At 45.9% G+C, this 19,501-nt stretch overlaps 1 protein-coding gene across 7 annotated transcripts in view; it reads left to right on the top strand.

The window, feature by feature from the left end:
* SCN8A (sodium voltage-gated channel alpha subunit 8) overlaps nt 1-19,501 on the top strand; it is a 178,651-nt gene that overhangs the window by 146,679 nt on the left and 12,471 nt on the right. For all 7 annotated transcript variants that reach the window (XM_079774836.1, XM_079774837.1, XM_079774841.1 and 4 more), the window contains 6 exons: nt 28-182; nt 3,244-3,417; nt 14,853-15,137; nt 17,127-17,180; nt 17,648-17,785; nt 18,782-18,886. In XM_079774836.1, coding sequence (XP_079630962.1) covers nt 28-182; nt 3,244-3,417; nt 14,853-15,137; nt 17,127-17,180; nt 17,648-17,785; nt 18,782-18,886 — 911 coding nt within the window. The remainder of the gene's footprint in view (nt 1-27; nt 183-3,243; nt 3,418-14,852; nt 15,138-17,126; nt 17,181-17,647; nt 17,786-18,781; nt 18,887-19,501) is intronic.

Genomic DNA, 19,501 nt, shown 5'->3' on the forward strand with positions numbered 1-19,501 from the left:
CTGACCTGCCTCTCGCCCTGGTGCCAGGTTGTGTCCGGCGATTCAAGTGCTGCACGGTCAACATCGAAGAAGGCCTGGGCAAGTCTTGGTGGATCCTGCGGAAAACGTGCTTCCTCATTGTAGAGCACAATTGGTTTGAGACCTTCATCATCTTCATGATTCTGCTCAGCAGTGGCGCCCTGGTGAGGCCCAGGGGAGAATGTGATGAGGGATTGGCTGGGGAAGGGTTTGTAGGAACAAGTGGGAAAGACTGCCTGGGGCCCAAGACCAATTTCTCCGAGAGCACTGGTTGGCTGTGGGCCCGAGAATAACGGTCTGTTGAATTGCTTTGGCTGGTGCTTTGAGCCTTTGGGATTAGAACCCACACTTATCCACACCCTGATCTTGAGACTCAGCATGATCACTCTCAACCCTAAGGCCGCCTTTTCATCAGGACGAGAATTCAAATTACCAAGTGTCCTCACCGCTTGGTTTGCCCCAACCTAAGCAACTTCCTAAAATGAACTTCCCTTTCTCATCTAATGCCCCACACCTCGTGCTCTTTACTTTTCAGCTGCCCAAGGGATGGAGGAGGAAGTGTTCCTCAGCCCCCTCACCCCTCACAGCTTACCGGCTTTGGAGAACCTGGGGCCTTAGCAGCTATTTAGAGTGTTAGATCTCGGGTACACGGGTTATTTCTGTTCCTGTGGTTGTACGTGGTCATTAATCAGTGAGGCTTCTAGGGCACTGAACACACAGGCTCCTCCCCAGCTAGGACTCATTTTTTCTGGCGTTTGCTTTCACGTTGAGCTGGATTGTAGCTGAGGAGACCTGGACAGGGTCTGGGATGAGGGGCTGCTTCCCAGTTGAGCAGATTTGAGGACAGCAGGGACCAGAGACTCTACACGCTTTCCTTCTGTTTATTAAGGGATTATCCAATCTTATTTAAGATTTTTGAAATGTTTTTAAAGAAGGTGGGCACATTTATGTCGGTGTGGAACCAAAGCTTAATCTGGAAGCAAAGAAAATAACCAGGGAGAAACCCCAGATTCAGGGTTACAGGTCCCACCAAGGCCTTGAGAAGTTCTGCTGACGTGAGGTAGAATAAGAAGAGGTGACAGAGGCAGTCACATGTGGTAAAGAAGAGCCCGAGGATGCCCCGGACCAGGTGTATGTAGCAAAGTGTCAGCACGAAACCTGGAGGCAAAAAATGGAGGCTTGTGTCCTTGGTCTGAGTGAAGGGGAGCCACCGCCCTGCCCACCCACCCCTGAGTCATTGACTGCACCAGCGCGTCCTGGGGCGCTGTGGGCACCGCGGGGACAGACAGCCCGGACTCTGCCCTCCAGGAAAGGGAGGGTCAGACCAAGGCCATGGTTGGAAACAGGTGTTGTGTTATTGTTGTCGTCCTTCTTCAAACCTAGTAAACAGAAACCTAACCTAACAGGGAGCATGCCCCATCCTCTGACCCTTCTCTTCCCCATCGCCACAGACAAAGCAGCGGTGAAATAAATGTTCTGAACTTTGTTTACTACTCACCCGGGACAATGTTTATGTGTCATAATGGAATAAAACAGGATACGTGGCTCAGTACCTGAGGCCCCGTGCAATAGTAGGCATGAGACTTAAAAACAGCAAAGTGAAGCCACAGCTAGATTGTCCCAGTAAAGACTAGAATGTGGTTGTGATGAAGCCTCAGAGGAAGGGGGTTAGAGCCTCCAGTGACACGAAGATCAGTTTTTGGCATCTCACCTGGGCTGGGCTGTAGAATGGATTTCTACAAATGGAGTTAAGGGGAAGCACCATGGGAGCTGTTGCTGTTTTCACTGCGGGGATTTATTTGTACCAAGATCCTGAGGACTGTGGACCCATGACCTCTGCCCCCACTGTCCACGGAACACCTGGTGTTCACGTGCCTCCTCTTTAGGAAGATGAGTCTGCAGGCAGCCCAGTTGTGTCCTTCTGGAACTCTTCAGAGCCCACACCTCCATTTGCGTGACAGGGGACTTTTTCCCCACCTTCCAGGTTTTCTTTTTCACACTTGAGGAAATCTCTTCTCTTAGCACCACACTTGTACAGTCTCCCACTCTGCACATGGACGTGCTCATACCTTTGTATCAGAGAATTACCTCATTCAGGAATTCCAGAGAAAGAAAGTAGTGCTAACATTTTTTTACCTGACTATCTCCCAGCTCTGTGGCCCTCTACCTGTATCTGTGACGTCAGGGGCTAAAAGGAGAAAGTATTTTGTCATATAAATATATAGTATTGGCAAGATTGTGAAAAAATTGGGACCCTTACACATTGCTGGTGGGAATATTAAAAAATGGTGCGGCCACTTTGGAATACAGTTGGGCAGTTCCTCAAAAAATTAAATATAGTGTTACCTTATGATCTAGCCATCCCACTACTAGGTATATATATCCCAGGGAAATGAAAGCATGTCCAGATAAAAACTTGCACACAGACGTCCAGAGCAGCAGCATTCACAGTAGCCAAAAAGTAGAAACGGCACAAATGTCCATCAGTTGGTGAAAGATGAACAAAATGTGGTGTAGCCATTCACTGGGCTATTATTCATCAGTAAGAAGTGAAGTACTGATGTGTGCTGCAACATGGACGAACTCTGAAAACATTGGGCTCGGTGAATGATTTTATTTATATGAAATGTCCAGAATGGGCAAGTCTGTAGAGCAGTGATGGCGAACCTATGACACGCGTGTCAGCACTGACACGCGTAGCCATTTCTGATGACACGCGGCCGCTGAGGCGGCCGCATGCCGAGGATGAAACATTTGCTGCTCCTGAGGATGAAACATTTGCGAAATAATGTTTTTTCCTCAAAGTGACACACTACCCGAGTTATGCTCAGTTTTTTGGCGAAGTTTGACACACCGAGCTCAAAAGGTTGCCCATCACTGCTGTAGAGGAAGGAAGTAGATGAGTGGTTGCCTAGGACTAAGGGGAGATAGACTAGAAGGTGACAGCTAGAGGATGTGGGCTTTCTTTCAGGGGCAATGAAAATATTCTAAAATTGATGGCGGTGATAAATATACAACTATGAACATACTAAAAGCTATTGTACCCTTTAAATAGCTGAATTGCATGGTATAGCTCAATAAAACTTTTTTTTTTAATCGTGTAGCCGGGGAGTAAAGTGGAAGAGACAGGAAGCTGAATAGGCCAGCCCCGGGTGGGCGGCGCTGCGGCCAGGGCAGGGCTTGTTTACCCTTAGGCACCACAGGCAGCCGCTGCCTCTCTTTCAGGCCTTCGAGGACATCTACATTGAGCAGAGGAGGACCATCCGGACCGTCCTGGAGTACGCTGACAAAGTCTTCACCTATATCTTCATCCTGGAGATGCTGCTCAAGTGGACAGCCTATGGTTTCGTCAAGTTCTTCACCAACGCCTGGTGCTGGCTGGACTTCCTCATTGTGGCTGTACGTGTCCTGCTTTCTACTTCCCACCCTTCCTAGCGGGAAAACAGAAACAGGGATTTTTCTTCTTCTAACGGCTGGAGCGGCCTGGGGCCCCGGGTGTAAGGCAAGATGTAGATAGATGTAGGTCTGGGTAAGTGCTTTCAGAGCCGTCAGATCTTCACTTTGGGAAGGGAGCTCTGAATGCATTTGCTCCGGGGACTGACCAGCCAGCCAGCCCTTTACCCTGGTGGTTGGGCTTAGAAAATTCAGAGGTTCGGAAAGGGAAGTGGAATCCTTGGTATCAAAGCCCCTGTTTTTTAGGCTGGGAACAGGAAGGCTCTCGTCCCAAACAGCAGGATGCCCTCTGGCTGCTGCCGGGAGAGGGGTGAGGGAATGAGGTGGGTGCTGCTGGGATGCAGGTAGAGGGGGATCTAGGTAGACTCTCCTGCTGACTGTTCCCGTGACGCTTCCGTCCAGCTCAGGTCTTCACACCAGACCGATCTGAGCCAGTCGGTTTCTCAGGGAGAGGGGAGCTCACACCCAAACAAAGCCCCCTCTCCCCCACAGTGCCATTTCCACGGTGACCATCAAACTTAAGAAAATCCTTTTTTCCTTCAGGTTCCAAGACCATCTCCAAGGCTTGGTGGCCATTACATCCCGAGTTATTTTTCAGGGTGGAGGCCGCTGCACCTGTAACTACTTCTCACCCCACCAGCCCTTGTTTCTTGTTGGCTTTTCTAACCGTGGTGATTGTCTCTTATTCTGTGTAATAACTAAAGCCTTTCCTCCCACCCACATCAGCATTTGAGAGAAAGGGTGAATGGGAATTGTAGGACCAGGGCCTATGGAGCATTCAGTTCCTGCTGAGGGCTGAGAAGTGCCCAGAAAGTAGAGCATTTGGGGGCTGAGTTGGTGCATTTAGATAGAGGTTTGTTGAGTGCATGGTAAGCTGTCTATAGAGTGCTGCCAGGACCCAGAATAGAGCAGCATGGGAACCTCTTCCTTGGATGACAGGAGCCCAGCACCCGGCAGCAGCAGTGATCTCTGCTCTATAAATGCATCCCTTTCCCAACAAGGTCTGCAGCTTCCACGGCTCATGACTCCTTCCAGGAGCTGTCCCTGTGCCTCAGTGGGGTGAGGAGGTCACCCCGTGCTCTTAAAGTGAAGCAAATGGGTGCTCCCCCAGAGGGTGCCAGCCTGCGACCCTCCTAACTAGAGGTTTCAGCACTCCCTTTAGCAACTGGTGATAGCACCTTGTGGTAGAAGGGCCTCTGCCCCCCACACTGAGGCGTGAGCGCTCAGAATTAAGGAGTGGGCTTGGGATAAGGCCCAGAGAACTGGGCCTGCTCTCTTTCTAGAGCAGGGGACCACTGGGAGTCAGGTGGCACACCTGTGGGAGTCCAGAAAGCCCTTCCTCTTCTGGACCTTCCAAGAACTGACAGATACATCCACTGCCACACTCCCCATGGCCCTAGGGAAGCTGCGATTTGGAACAAATCTCTCCCACCATGACTTCTGCTGCCTCCACTGTCCACCCTAACCTGAACCACTATCTTCCTCCTCTCAGGGGTGAGCAACCCCAGAATTTGAGGATATCGATCAGGAATCTCACATCCCTCTGGTACCCAAATAAGCTGCTAAAAGCATTAACAGTTCTGCGCATCACTGTTTATTCAGCAAACATTTTTATCACTTTTTATACTCAGTGTCAGGGAAGTAAAAAGCATGAGACAGGTATGGAGCCAACTAACAGCAATCCGTAAGTCCCTCCAGCTTTGGGGAGTTGTTGCATTCTTACATTGCCATGAGGCCTGGCAGTGGCTCCTGAGAACGCCTCTGCCAGTTATTAGTAAACAAATCCCATTCTCTGTGTAGAATTGTCCCAGGAGCCTAGAAGGTCACAAGGGTGGGCAGGCGTGCTCGAGCCCCTGGGGAGCTCACACTAGCTTGCAGGGCCGCTGTGGCCTGATTCAGGCTGGTGGTAATCAAGCATCTGGGAACAAAGCTCTCCCAGGACCCCCCTTCTGTTAACGTCTGTCAGGCAGAGCAGTCCATTTAGTCTTCACGCATCAAATGTTCATTGAGATCCACAACGTGCAAAGCCTGCTGCCAGGGGTTGTGGGGAAAAATACAGAGAGTAGAAGACAGGGGCCTGGAAAGATGAGGCGCATCCCAACAACCGTAGCAGAAGCAGAGTGTGCTCAGTAGGGTCAGTCCTGGGATGGACCGTGGCTGCACTGGTTGCCATTTGTGAGTTGTGGATGGAGAATGAGGCTTAGACTGACGGCTGGAACTGTCAGAGCTTCCGCTGTCCTTTGAGTAAGGTATCTAGTGCCCTTGGCATGTTAGGTCGTCCAGCAACGTAAAAACTTTAGGTCCTAATTCAGCATCATTTCTTAGAGACTCTCTTCCTCCCAGGGTTTCATTCATCAGTGACGGATGTCTGAATCTCTTATTCGTCAGCATGTTTGTTTCCTTAATGAATTTTCATTCTCCCTATTGCCCCTTTAAGCTCCTATGAGTACTTTTTAGAATCAGGAGGTAATCCAGATAACTTATAAGGTTAATTGTCTGTGTTTATAAGCCATGTGAGTTCCCAAACAGAGATTTTATTTTGCTCAGGTCCTTGGCTGCACTGGAGATCTTGTCCTGTAAAAGAATTTCGTCATCTTTTCCGCAGGAAAAATTGCCCCATCATATCCAGAGGTTAGCCAGCACACTGGTTCCTGGGATGGGAACTTTTCAAAGACCACTCACCTCATTCTGAATTCAGACTGCTGAAATGGTCTCTATTTGAAATGTTCACATCATTTTGAAAAAGTCACCCAATGCCTTCCCCTTTTTTCCCATGCCTCCAGCCATCGATAATCTGAATTTTGACTTCTCAACTCCTTTTTCAGGTTTGGTTCTTTCCTCAAAGTATACTTTAAGCAATGTTCTCACTATCTCCACTGAGAGTTTAATGGGGAGGCTCAGAGGATTATAAGAAAGTCCTCCACTACTAAGGAATAACCCCGCTAGGATCCTTATAATCTTCCTGGGGAGATCTTGGCCAGATTGATCAGTCAAGCACAGATTATCTCAACAACATTTAGAGCCAACCTCTGGATTGGCGTCTGTACCTCCTCCTCGCTTTAGGCCTCTTTGTTATCAGATAAATTATACTCACCACCACTCCCCCCAAAAAAGAGCTGGAGGTCTTCTCACTTTGTGTGGGACCAATAGCCACCGAAAGCTTAGCCTTCAGCAGTCATTACCTGGCAGTGTCACAGGACCCAGATGAGAAGGGGTATTTAGAATTCAGGCACTTGACTGAGATGGGACAACTTACCTTCAGACATCTCTATTAAGATCTTACTAAGCCCAGCCGGTGTGGCTCAGTGGTTGAGCATCATCAAACTGTGAACAAGGAGGTCACAGTTCGATTCCCCGACAGGGCATATGCCTGGGTTTTGAGCTCAATCCCCAGTAGGGGGCATGTAGGAGCAGCCAGTCAATGATTCTCATCATTGAGGTTTCTATCTCTCTCCCCCTGTTATTTGTGTTTAAGAGTTGACTGTAATTGGCAATGGTGGGCAAAATATACCTCCGTGTCTTATCGATCATGGTAGATGAGAGGAAAATGATTGATTGTTGCTACTGTGTTCTAGATAAGGCTTTGAGGCCCTTTTCCTGGCAGAAATTCAACCTTGAACTATGTACCCTTTAAAGAACATGAGTAGCCTAATAGGGCAGCATTGAATTCCAGATTTGTTTTGGACACTACCCAGGATTCCAGAGAAGAGTCCTATATCGGTGGATTATGAGTGCATGCATAGGTAAAGGTTTACAACCCTTTTTAAAATGGAAACTTTTAAGGCTCCCCATCCCTGACCCTCACTCGGTCATTGGCCTCCTTCTACCCCCTACCCGTACTGCCGCTCAGTTGTAAATACCTTCATTTAAACAACAACAACACAGTTTGGTGTAGTTCAGAGACGCAGAATTAAATCCCTAAGATAGAGATGAAAAGCAACAAATGAAACTAAGCTATGAGTTGTTGTTGTTCTCCTCTAAATTTGCTTTAAAATATCAATTCAGGCTAAGCAGACCTGTAACCAGAGGGAATTTAAGAATTGTTAATGGTGGAACATCTTAACCTATCCCAGAATAAGGGAAAGACTGCTCTAAGAAACCCAGAGCCCAACCATTCTAGGATGTGAGCAACTAAAGGTATTTCAGATCTCAGGTCAGGCGCAGCTGTAAGTGTAGGCACTTAGAACCCAGTGTTAAGGGACCATAATGGTAACTTCTCTGAGGACCCTGGAAGAGCAGGAAAGCATTCTACCATGACTCTAGGCCTAGAGGCCTGCAGACTGCTCCTGAGTATGCCAGTATGTTCAGCTTGGGCTTATTCAGATACCTGTAATCCTCCACTGGGAGGCCTAAAATCTAACCTGCCAGTGCGGGAGGTCATCTGACTGTGGAAGAAAGAGCTCTGGCCTGGGAATCAGAAGTGTGGGTCTTAATCCTCGCTTCAGGGCTGCTGACGTGATCCCGGGCAAACTCTTGTGCATTAGGTATATGGGTCTCAATTTCCTCATCTATAAAATAGAATATTAAAAATCCTTACAAGGATCTTGCCAGCTGTTATTTTAATGATGAGGAAGTAGAAGGTTGGCCTGGAAGGGACAGGCCTGAGGCCAGGTTGCTTTGGACTGTTCTGGTGATTATACGGAAAAGTATGGATGCCCTTGTCCAGACCCACCCAAGTCTTCATGGACATGGAGGAGTCATGGGTATAGTTAAAGGATGGAAGGATTGTTATAGTTAAAAATGAGAAGTAGAAGCATTATACTTAAGTGAGTTCTCATAGACTCAAAATTTTGTCAAGAAGTTTCTTCATCTGGTTCTGTTCTCCGTGAGAACTGTAAAGTCAGCTGTGTGTGGTACTCATGAATGTTGCCTTTGTTCATGTAGTGACTCATCAAATTCTCCAACAAATGGATTTTTGTCACCCAGGAGTAAGAGAGCTTGCCCTTGTTGGAAGTCCCTGGTGACTGAGCTGAGGAGGGGGCAGCCCGTGTGGAGTGTGTGTATTTATCTGTATTCTTTTCCATAGGTACCATTAAATTTGTCTGGCTTAATTTAATGGGAACTTCTGGGACCTGCAGAGACTGTAAAGGGCGAGGGTAAGGTTTTTGTCATCTGTTCAGGCTCCTCTTCTTCCAATGGAACTTCCTCATTCTCTCCCGCTCCCTTCAACCTCTTCCCTTTCCCAGCTTGTTTGTCTGTCTACCGCCCTCTCTCGATTTTCTCTTTCCTTTGTGTTTTTTCTTCTGCCTCTCAACCACCTTTCCTTCCAGGTCGTTTGAGTCCAAGTTGAAGTAGGCAGCTGGTGTTACCCACTTCCTCTACCTGGGGGGCCCACCCTGTGTGATCAGTGCTAGGGGCTTTGTTCTAACACTCTGGAACCTCTGTTTTCTTTTTCCTTTTGTTTTGTTTCCGTTTTTGTTTTTCTCTTCTGTTTCCGTGTAGGTCTCTTTAGTCAGCCTTGTAGCTAATGCCCTGGGCTACTCGGAACTAGGTGCCATAAAGTCCCTTAGGACCCTAAGAGCTTTGAGACCCTTAAGAGCCTTATCACGATTTGAAGGGATGAGGGTAAGATACTAAGAGCCGCTGATCCTTCTGCATGCCCATGGAAACTGTTTAAGCATGCTAGAACTGATCACATGGTGGAAAGATCATTCAAACCCCAACTCTGTGATGCAGCTGCTCTTTGATCCTCCACTCTCTCCCCCGCACCTGCCCCGTGCGAGGAGAGTTGCATTAAGCTGCCTCATCACATTAATAAAGGCCCCACCCCCAACAACATGCCATCGCAGAACATGTTAACATTGGCTATTCTCATTTGGCCTGGCTTACCTGTAGCACTTGGGGCAGCTTTCTGGGCTGTTGACTTAATAGGGAGAATCACCAGGTGCAAAGAAGGGGAATTGTAACCCAGAGACCCCCTGAAAAGCAGAGGCTGCAGGTAGGGAGAGCTTGTGTAGGGCCATCAGCCAGGTGGGGGCTGTGACCTTGGGGTCACTCAGAAAGCAGCTGAGGAGGGGCTTGAAGACATGATGGCAGGCCTGGAATGGGGATGGAGCAGAATTTGGCATGGCCCTGGGGAAAGAAATGCTTTTCTTTGTATTGTGATTCCTCTTATTGCACCTTGTTGTTCTCAGCCCAGTCCCATAAGGACTGGCAGCCTCTGTCTGATAGCAAAGCTTTTCTCCTCACCCCCTCCCCCTCTGCCCACGCTCTATGGTCCCCTCTCCTAACACTGTCAAAGGAACAACCAGGTACGATGCTACGTGATTATCAGCTAGTTCTCCTTCAATTTCTCGACACCTGTTAGTCCTGCTTTGGTGACACTCCACCCAAATCCAAAAGGTGCAGGTGCCGTCACCCTGCCAACGGAGAAGTAAGGCTCCCTCTCTCGGTGCCTTTTTGCTGTTTCTCTTGATTTAAAAAAGTGTGTGTGTATGTACACATGTGCACATACACACATGCACACTAAAAAGTCCATTTCCTAAAACCAAGCGGGCAACTGGCTTTTGGCGGTAATAGTTGTCCTGTGGTAACCAGAGAGGTCTGTTATACTTACCGAGACCAAGAAAACTCGTGTCCATTCAGATGTTGAATACATGCAGGAGAGCAAACCAGAGGATATGTTTTTAAATGTGCAAATACCAGAATGCAGGAATGAACATGAAACAGTTGCCGTCGTCCACATGAAGCCAGGCCAATTGGAGGAACTAGATACTAGGACAGAGCTGCCTCACTCATTCCTCATCTGTGACCCTGGCCACTAACCACTCGACGATGACACCCATGGTTGTATGGAAAGATGACAAGGTCCCTGGCACTTGGGAATTTTATTATCTTAGTTTATTCACACAAATGCTTTTTGCAACAAATTTGTGTTTCTGCTGTAGCACAGTCACAGTTTGGTTTACTAAATACCAGCTTTCTGCAGCCCACCCAAAGCCATCTGCAGCAAGGTCAGCCCCACCCACCGCAGCATAAGCCCATTTTAATTTAAAAAGCAAAACAAAACCTGGGATTCTTAGTCTTTCTCCCATCGATGGGAGAGACTTCAGCATGTGTGATCAAGTCGTTTTTATGCTCAGGCTTAATGTGGGGAGAGAGGCTATTGCCGAGGACTTGGTATTTTAGGTGGCCGTGGCGTCATTGAAGCTGGGATTAAAATGCTCTTCCCTCCTCCCCCACGTTCCCACTTTTATCAGAAGGGGTTAGTTAAATATTTTAAATAAATCATACTAGTTGTTAAAGAGTTTGTTATTCACTTTGGTGACTAAAAAAACTGAGGATTTTAAAAAATAAATCCCTTAAAGACAATATTTGCAACATTGTACCCGAGCCCAGTAGCCTGTGATCCTCTACAATCCCCAACAGTGATCCTGGATCTCCTAAAAGGAGACTGGTTACCTGAAGAAAGCCTAAGGAAAAAATGCCCAACTGATACTTGGTACTAACTTTCCCAGTCTGGATGCTCCTCATATCAGCTGGTGCCAGCTTGTTCGGGAGGAAATTACTTGAATAATCCGGACACCGGAGCCCTTTTGGTGGCCACACCTCTTCCTTTTAGCCCCTCCCTTTCTCCCCTTTCCTGGACTCGCAGTTTCCACTGCCCCCAAACTTCTCCTTGTCAGCTTTCAAGGGCGTTTAAGAGGCCAGAGGTCCAGAATGGACGTTTAGAGCCATAGAAAGTTTTATTGGAAAAGCATTGGAAAGAGGAACTTGTATATCAAGGTTTTCTCAAATATGGGCAGGAACAAGTGAACCCAAAGCTAGGATTTCTTTTCTTTCTTTTCTTTCTTTTTTTTTATTGTTTAAAGTATTACATATAGTAGTACATATATCTCCTTTATTTTTCCCCCGTTGACCTTCCCCCAGCCTCCCCAAAGCTAGGGTTTCAAACAGTGAAGAAACGTAGAGCTAAGGAAGCTCTGGTATAGGAGGGTCACCTCGTTTGGTTGACTCCAGCCAGCAGCACTGGCTGGGCAGGAGGAGAGGGCTCGGGTCCATTCCTATACTGTGGAAGAATAACGGCAAGGAAGAAATAGTGAATTTGCCTGAATTTATAGTTTTATGTGTTATTTTTCTATGGGGCATGTGTTCCTAATCCCTCGCTTTGGGTGCTTGTGTATGCCCACACTTGAGAGGTTCCCCTTGGAAAATGTTAGCCAAGAACCTTACAGGAACCAAATACTAAGGATGCAGATGGGCTCAACTGTCACTGTGCTCCTCCAAGGATAGGCTCAGAGCTTCACTTGAGAGGGAACAATTAGCCCCAGCCTGTCCTGGACACTGACCTCAGTCTCTTCCGCTCTTCTTCCTCAAACCAAAGACCAGAAAATGGAAACATTCATGCTATTGGAAAAGTAATACTTAATGGAGTTCTTTGCTTTTCTCTCCTCCATAGTAATCTTCATTTAAAATGTTGCTGTGCTATTAAATATTTGAGGGCATTTAAGAGTAATGCTATGAAACATGCATGCATTTTTGTTGATTGTCAGTACATAGTGGTCCATTAAAGCCATGTTCCCTCTGCCAGATATTAAAAGCTATTTGACATATTTTATAGTGTTTAATTGAGCAGTAATATTCTAGGCATTATAGAGATGACAAAAATGCTGTAAAATTTAATATTCATTGGCATTTTCTCATCAATTATATGAAATTTGTATCAATTGCTAAGTATAAACTTTCACTGAAAACAGTAGCTTTTTATCGATTGTTAGAACCTAGCTTTGAGTAATATTTCTATACCTAGTTTTTTAAAAATAATGAATTTCTTGAGAATTATTAGAGAGCAGAAGAGAAGGTTCAATTTATTACGAGACTATCCATGGACACTTGAATTCGCATTTATAGCCCATCTATAGCGTGAGAGTTCAAAATAACAAAGCATGGCTTCTTACCCTTTGTTTGCTGCGAATATCAGCACAAGTATATATGGAGCACAATTAAACAACTTCTATTTAACATATCACAGCTCATCAGCTACTGTTTATAGCCAGAAAGAATTATTAGTAAATTTCATCAGCTCTCTTTACTATTTGATTCATAAAACTAAGGTAAGAAGTTTATCTTTGGTTATGATTAATAAATGAGAATATGTTTACATCTTATAAGTACATTGGATTTCATAGGATTTTTATGTTACACATGTCTGAGAACAAGGCTCAGTAAATACTTTTGTGTGTATTGATTCCATTGATCAATCTTTGAGTATAAAAGTGTGAAAAGATCACTTAGACAATTAGCTAATTACTCTTTCCTGCTGTTAATATTACACCATATACACCAAAGACACCATGTAGGACAGGTTAGACTGGGTTACGATAGAAGAGTTCCTAGAGGAGGTTGATTCTGAATTGAGATTTTAAAAACATTATTTTTGGGTTTCAAATCTTTGGGAGCCTTCTTCCCTGTTGCATACTTGAGAGGATCCAATAGAAGGTTGTGATCTCTCACCTAAGCTCTGCTGCAACGCTGTCACAGAGACCTGAGCTTTTGAATCTTTGCATAATCTACTCTTGTTGTTTGAGAAATGATTATTCCTGTTGTGGATCACCCTCCTGGTGCCTATTCTTTAGCACATTTCGGTGCTTTCTGGTGCTCCCACCAAAGGGTGAGCAACTGTAGAATGAGGAGGTAAAATTCAAATCTGATCACCTGACAAATTTGGTAACAAGTAAGTAAGTATGAATATCAGTCTCCAAAATAGCACTGAGGATTTTTCAGATTTCAGATATTCTGGCTTTCCTTGCTCAATGTAATAAACAGTTGAAACACAATGATTTTATACGAATGACAGAGCTGTTAGATCTTGAAGAGATTTCTTGGTCTAAGAATTAAGAAATAACTGCCTCTCCGTCTAAAGGCCTTCCTATGTGATTTGGAGAAACACAAAACTAATACTTTAATCGAAGGAAGAGTGACTCCTTAGCAGAATATCACTGCTTTTTTTATATAGGTCAGAACAGACAGCTCTTCTCAGCCATGTGTTCCAACGAGTGACATGCAATCTAAGACCAAAACGGGATATAAGGAAAACTGAACCCAAGTCAGGCTCACGTTAGAGCCCAGAGCTGCCCCGGGGTTCCCTCTAGGCCAGCGTGCTTTTGGCCCTGTGGGTGCTGTGCTAGTTGGCAGCCTGAGCTGTCTCCTCTCTGCACCGAAAAGCTGCAAGGGCATGGTGACAGTTGTCACCTCCTTCTAACAAAATGTTGGAAGACTTATATCGATTGTCTTCATTTTAACTCCATTGATTCTCCTAGAATACCAGAGAAAGGAAGGTGCATTCTTCCCACTTTAGGGTCCCCTTTCTGGGCCTTGGCAGTGCCACTCAGGACAACAGCAAGTAAGAGTCAGGGCAGAAACGAACACCAGCCTTGCCTTTGCCTCACCGTCTGAAATGCTATTCTTATGAGCACTCGGAGCTCCTCAGGTAAAAACTGCCGCCACAGTGGAAGTGTCTAGCTACTCTCACGTACAGTGTGAAGCAAAATCAAAGTTAAAGCAACCCAGAAGCTTAGATGCCTGAGGGGATTTTTTCCCCCCTTTACTTTTTTTTTCATTCCTCAGTCGACTATAGTCAGTGATTTTTAACAGTATGCCAATTTGGGGTTTTAAGGGCAGTGATCTAACCCAAAACTTTCCCCAAAAAAAACTTGCCAATCCTATGTGAAGTGTCAAGTCAAGCTTTGGATTGAGCGGAGACATCAGCATTTGCCAAGCAAGGGGTGACTTAGGTCCAGGAACCTACAAAATCAGGAAGAGGCTGAGGAAGAAAAAAATGAATCGTGTATGAAAAACACATCTGTTCAGATTTTATTGTATACTGTTTGGTAGAGGGAATATAGCTTTTTTTTTTTTTCTTGAGCCTGCAAAATATGCATGCTCAGCTGTTGCCTGAAGTAAGATAATTGGCCTTGCATAGTCATAAAAGAGACTTTATGTACCGTTGACTGATTCACTGCAAACCCTAAAGGGTGATTTTTAAACAGTCGTACTTGTTTTGCAGAGGGGGAATGTGTGTGGAAAGGCAACCTGTGAGCTTGAAATCGGTCAGATTTTCCCTTGGGGCATGTTTTAAGAGAGGGAGGTTGGACTAAAATAATGTTGTATTTTAGGAGAGAAGACTAGGTCAACTTGGGCAGGGGATTTGTGTTAGATGAAATAAATATGTAATTTATTAGAATTCTTCTGAATATATTTCATAGATTTAGAAAATTTTGTTCCTACTTCTGGATCTCTCCAGTTACCCTAATTTCAAAAGGGACACAATGTTTCTGTAGTCAGAACAAGCCACACAATGTCATTCCCCTCCTGGAAATCAAAAAAAGTGTGTTTGCCCGCCCTTCCTCCCCACACTCAGCAACCTCCCCCTTCCAATGCAGGTGGTGGTGAATGCCTTGGTGGGCGCCATCCCCTCCATCATGAATGTGCTGCTGGTGTGTCTCATCTTCTGGCTGATTTTCAGCATCATGGGAGTTAACCTATTTGCGGGAAAGTACCACTACTGCTTTAATGAGACTTCCGAAGAACGATTTGAAATTGAAATTGTCAACAATAAAACTGATTGTGAAAAGCTCATGGAGGGGAACAATACAGAAATCAGATGGAAGAACGTGAAGATCAACTTTGACAACGTTGGGGCAGGATACCTGGCGCTTCTTCAGGTGGTAAGTACGGTTATTTTTTCTGTCCTGTGAAATTCAGGTGGGTAGCAGAGATCTTATTTGGATCCCCCTCCACCCTGCTTCCAGAATCAAGATGATACTTTTTAAAATATATATATATTATTGATTTTTTTTACAGAGAGGAAGGGAGAGGGATAGAGAGCTAGAAACATCGATCCGCTGCCTCCTGCACAACCTCTACTGGGGAATGTGCCCACAACCGAGGTACATGCCCTTGACTGGAATCGAACCTGGGCCGATGTTCTATCCACTGAGCCATACCGGTCAGGGCAAGATGATTCTTAATAGGTCACACAGCACTGGGTCGTTTCTCAAACTAGTTCCAGGGAGACACTTTCCCCGCGTACTCTGACCTCTCCAAGACCTCACTCAAAGGAGCTCTCACTGCTCTGAAGCTCAGCAGCAAATAGAGATTCCTGCAGGATAATAAAGTTGCAGAGCAATCTACCTTCTCTCTCCAGTGCAAGTGTGTAGTTAAAGAAAAAGGAAAAAATGAAGATGAGTGCATAAACAAACAAAAGTGAGGGCAGTTTGATGGAGTGCACCAGTTCTCCGTAACAGCTGCACTAAAGTTCAAGGAAAGAACATGGCCGTGCTGTGTTGCTGCCACTCAGGTCGGCCCCCGAGGAAGGTCTCAGTGCATCACAGTGAGAAAGGATGTGTTGTAATCAGGTAACATTCCGTCATGCCTAGCTTCCTCTTCCTCTCTTACCAGTTTTTGGGAATGTTTTATAAGATTGTGTGATGCAATGAAAATTCCTAGGCTTTGGAATCAGACTGATGTAGGTTTGAGCCACACTCATTTATTGGATATGTCATCTTGGACAAATTACCTAACCTCTCTGAGTCAGTTTCTTCCTCTATTAAATGTGGATAATAATACCATGTATGGTTGTCAGGAAGATTCATGATAATTTACTAAAATTTCTTACCACAATACCTGGCGCATAGCAGTGCTTAATTAATGGTATTTGTGATTATGGATTTTGTTACTATTACAACTGTCTACATCATACAGTTGTTGGGTGTCTTAAATGCGATTATGCAGGCGAAGCTCTCAATGCAGTCTTACCTATTAAGCACTTACTGCTAACTAGTAGCAGGAGGCCGAGTTAAGGGAATGAGCAGTAGTTCATTTCACTCCAAAGTACTTAGGTTGTTCTATCCCAGTTCAAGAAATTGGACCCGCAAATTGAATTTTAATTGGAGCAGCTCCAGGAGACGAGTGCACATCCAGCAGCCAGTCCAACGTTGTACTCAGTGTCCCCACCACGCCCTGCTAGAGCCATCAAACGAATAAAGAGCTGCCCACACTCTGAACAAACTTAGAATCGGGTTAAGCAAATAAAACATAAATAGAATGTGAGTAAAACATGGAGAATTGGAGTTGTTCACCCATATTTGTTTGCAAAATCAGGCTGGATATACTAGACTGAGAAACAGAATTGGGAAGGGGCTGCCTCGGGTGAAGCCAGTATTGCCACTACCGTAGGCTGCACATGTATGTATTGGTAAAGGAGTCGTTCTGACTTGGGTTTTTTGTTGTATTTTTTAATGCAGCTATGAATTTTCCAGAGCCAAATGCTTGTTTAACACCTTTTAAAAAATGATTCCTCCAAGTTCCAAGTACCCCCAATAGATTCATGCTATTCATTCATGAATATGAGTTTCCCCCAGCTTTAGGCAACCTTCCCAGGCCCACTTTTAAGACCTTTTGTAAAACTATTGATCAAGTTACCATTGTCAACATATTGCCCTGCCAAACGTTGATGTTATGTTAAGGGACGTAGACAAAGCTCCCTTGGGACGTGTATTAATAAACAGAAAAGGTGTATGTCCACGTGAGGCCACACTCAGTCTCCCTGTCTTGTGTTCTCACTGAACCTAAGCCTGGCCTCTTGGACCCCTGCTTAGGCTCCCCCTCCCCCACCCCCTCACAGGCACAGTCTAATGACTGACTCTGTTTGCCAGGCAACCTTCAAAGGCTGGATGGACATCATGTATGCAGCTGTAGATTCCCGAAAGGTAAGGATCTACCTGATGAAACCACCACCTTCCTAGATGGCTAGGACGGGAGCAGCATGGTGGATCTCATCAGGAAAGAGGGGGGCGTTGGAACACTGATTGCTTGTTTTATTGATTGTAGGACACTTTGCTCCTCTCAGTAAGTCGTCACTGACTCCAGATGACCAGGCTGCCTGCCCAGTGGAGCTGTCCGCTCCTCAGTGCTGCTTTGAAATAAGTGTGGCTCCTAGCAGACAGCCTCTCACCTCCTGATTTGCATATTCTTCACCTCAGTCAAGGCAGGAATAATGTCTTCTGAGGGCAGGGCCTCCACTGTGACGGAGACAGAGAGTCTAGGGCTCCCCCGTCCCAGCTTGTTCAGCAGCTCAAGTGGCAGTTATGGCTGACGGCCTTGGCAGGTCAGAATTGCCCACCTGATCCCCAGGTGAGGAGCTGACTCTCTTCCTTTCTCTCCTGTCCTTCGACAGCCTGAGGAGCAGCCTAAGTATGAGGACAACATCTACATGTACATCTACTTTGTCATCTTCATCATCTTCGGCTCCTTCTTCACCCTGAACCTGTTCATTGGTGTCATCATTGATAACTTCAATCAACAAAAGAAAAAGATAGGTCTCCTCCCCTCATTGCCAGCGGTCAGAGGTCCACCCAGATGAGGGCGTAGCTCTCTATGTCTCTGACCCTATCTCTAGAGAGAGAACACCTTTCTTCCTTTAAAATCTATACTGCCACGTCCCTGTGGCACTTGCCCCACTGTACAATAGCCCCAACCAACTCTTCCTGTTGAGGGCTGTATTTCACAGGGTGTGGCTTACCACAATTACGAGCAGTCTTATTCTTGAGACCTTTTACTGGTTTTGGTCACCTACCAGAGGGAAGTGGGGTAGGAGAGGGTCTAGTGACAGGAGTGAAAAGGGAAGCAAATGAATAGCTACAGTGAGAAGTAGAAATTGTCTAGACTTGTAACTGTCCACGTTAGTCCCTGGGTACTACTACTAGCAAATTGGGATTGAGAGAAATTCACTTCCTTACTTTGTCCCAGATGGTTAACAATTTTCCAAAGCAAATTGAAAAGATTACTTGTCACTCATTTTATAAATCAAGTCTATCCCAACAAACTCCAAGGAACTCCCCAAATTGTTTTCTTGCATCAGAATGTCTACATTTTTAATATTGTTAGAAATAAATGGGCCATTAGCCAGGACTTGAAAATCCTTTTATTTTAAAATGTCTTTTCCCTAGAATTTTGTCAAGAAAGCAGGGCCCCCCCAAAAAAAAAAAAAATTTAGGAACCCTGAGATGTGACTGTCTTCAAAGCCATTGCTCTCAAGGTTAACCCTTCCCTGAGAGTCTGTAATTGGATAGTTCGGTTCCTTCCTTCCTGGCAGCGCTCAGGAAACCCAAGCGGAAACAAAGGCAGGTGCCCCTTGAATTACAGCAGTTGTCCCAGGTCTGCCTCACTCGGGGACAGCCATCAGCTAAACTGGCCTCAGGAGAGGAACGGGGATAAGTGTCCCTCCGTTCTCAGTTTTGAACCTTGGGTTCCAAAGCCAGAACACCTGAGAACCGGTTGTAATGGCTCCTTCTCTTCTTCCCTCCTTTACTTTGGAGGTCAGGACATCTTCATGACTGAAGAACAGAAGAAGTACTACAATGCCATGAAAAAGCTGGGCTCGAAGAAACCGCAGAAACCCATTCCCCGCCCCGTGGTGAGTGCACTGTACAGACCCTGGTAGGGTTACTTCAGAGGAAGGACAGGGGTAAGTGGTGGGCCGCCTGTGCCCCCGAACCGTCTCCTCCTCGCCCCCTCCAGAAGATCTGAGGAGGACGGCACAGGAACGGGGTGAAGGCGTGGGGTGGCTTTTACATGTGTGCCTGACCTTGCCTCTGGCCTTCCTTGGGCAGCAGCAGAAAATGGGCATGTTAACCACATGGGCTCTGGCCCTGCCAGAGAAATGTTTAAGAGGCAGCTAAAGATTCACAGAGGAAAGAGACCTGAAAGCTGATCTCTTTCCTACCAGTCTGAGATAGGTTTGGTCATCATTTCCTTAACCCTCTACCCCACAGGTCAGCCTTGTGCCTAGAAGCTGACATAGTGCTGTGGGAGCAGAGTCTGATGTCCTGGTCCCCTCCTTGGACTGAGCCTTTTGTAGAGCAGATTTGGGGCCTGGGATTCTGCTTTACCCTCTGTTGGTGGTTGTCCTCTTGCTTCAGAGCGGAGGCTCCTGATGCCCTGTGGTCCCCAAAGACCAGGCTCAAACTTCCTTCTTCTGTAACTTGCATTTAAAGCAACAACAACACACACACACACACACACACACACA

This window comes from Cnephaeus nilssonii, assembly GCF_951640355.1.
Source record: "Cnephaeus nilssonii genome assembly, chromosome: 6".
NCBI lineage: Eukaryota > Metazoa > Chordata > Mammalia > Chiroptera > Vespertilionidae > Cnephaeus > Cnephaeus nilssonii.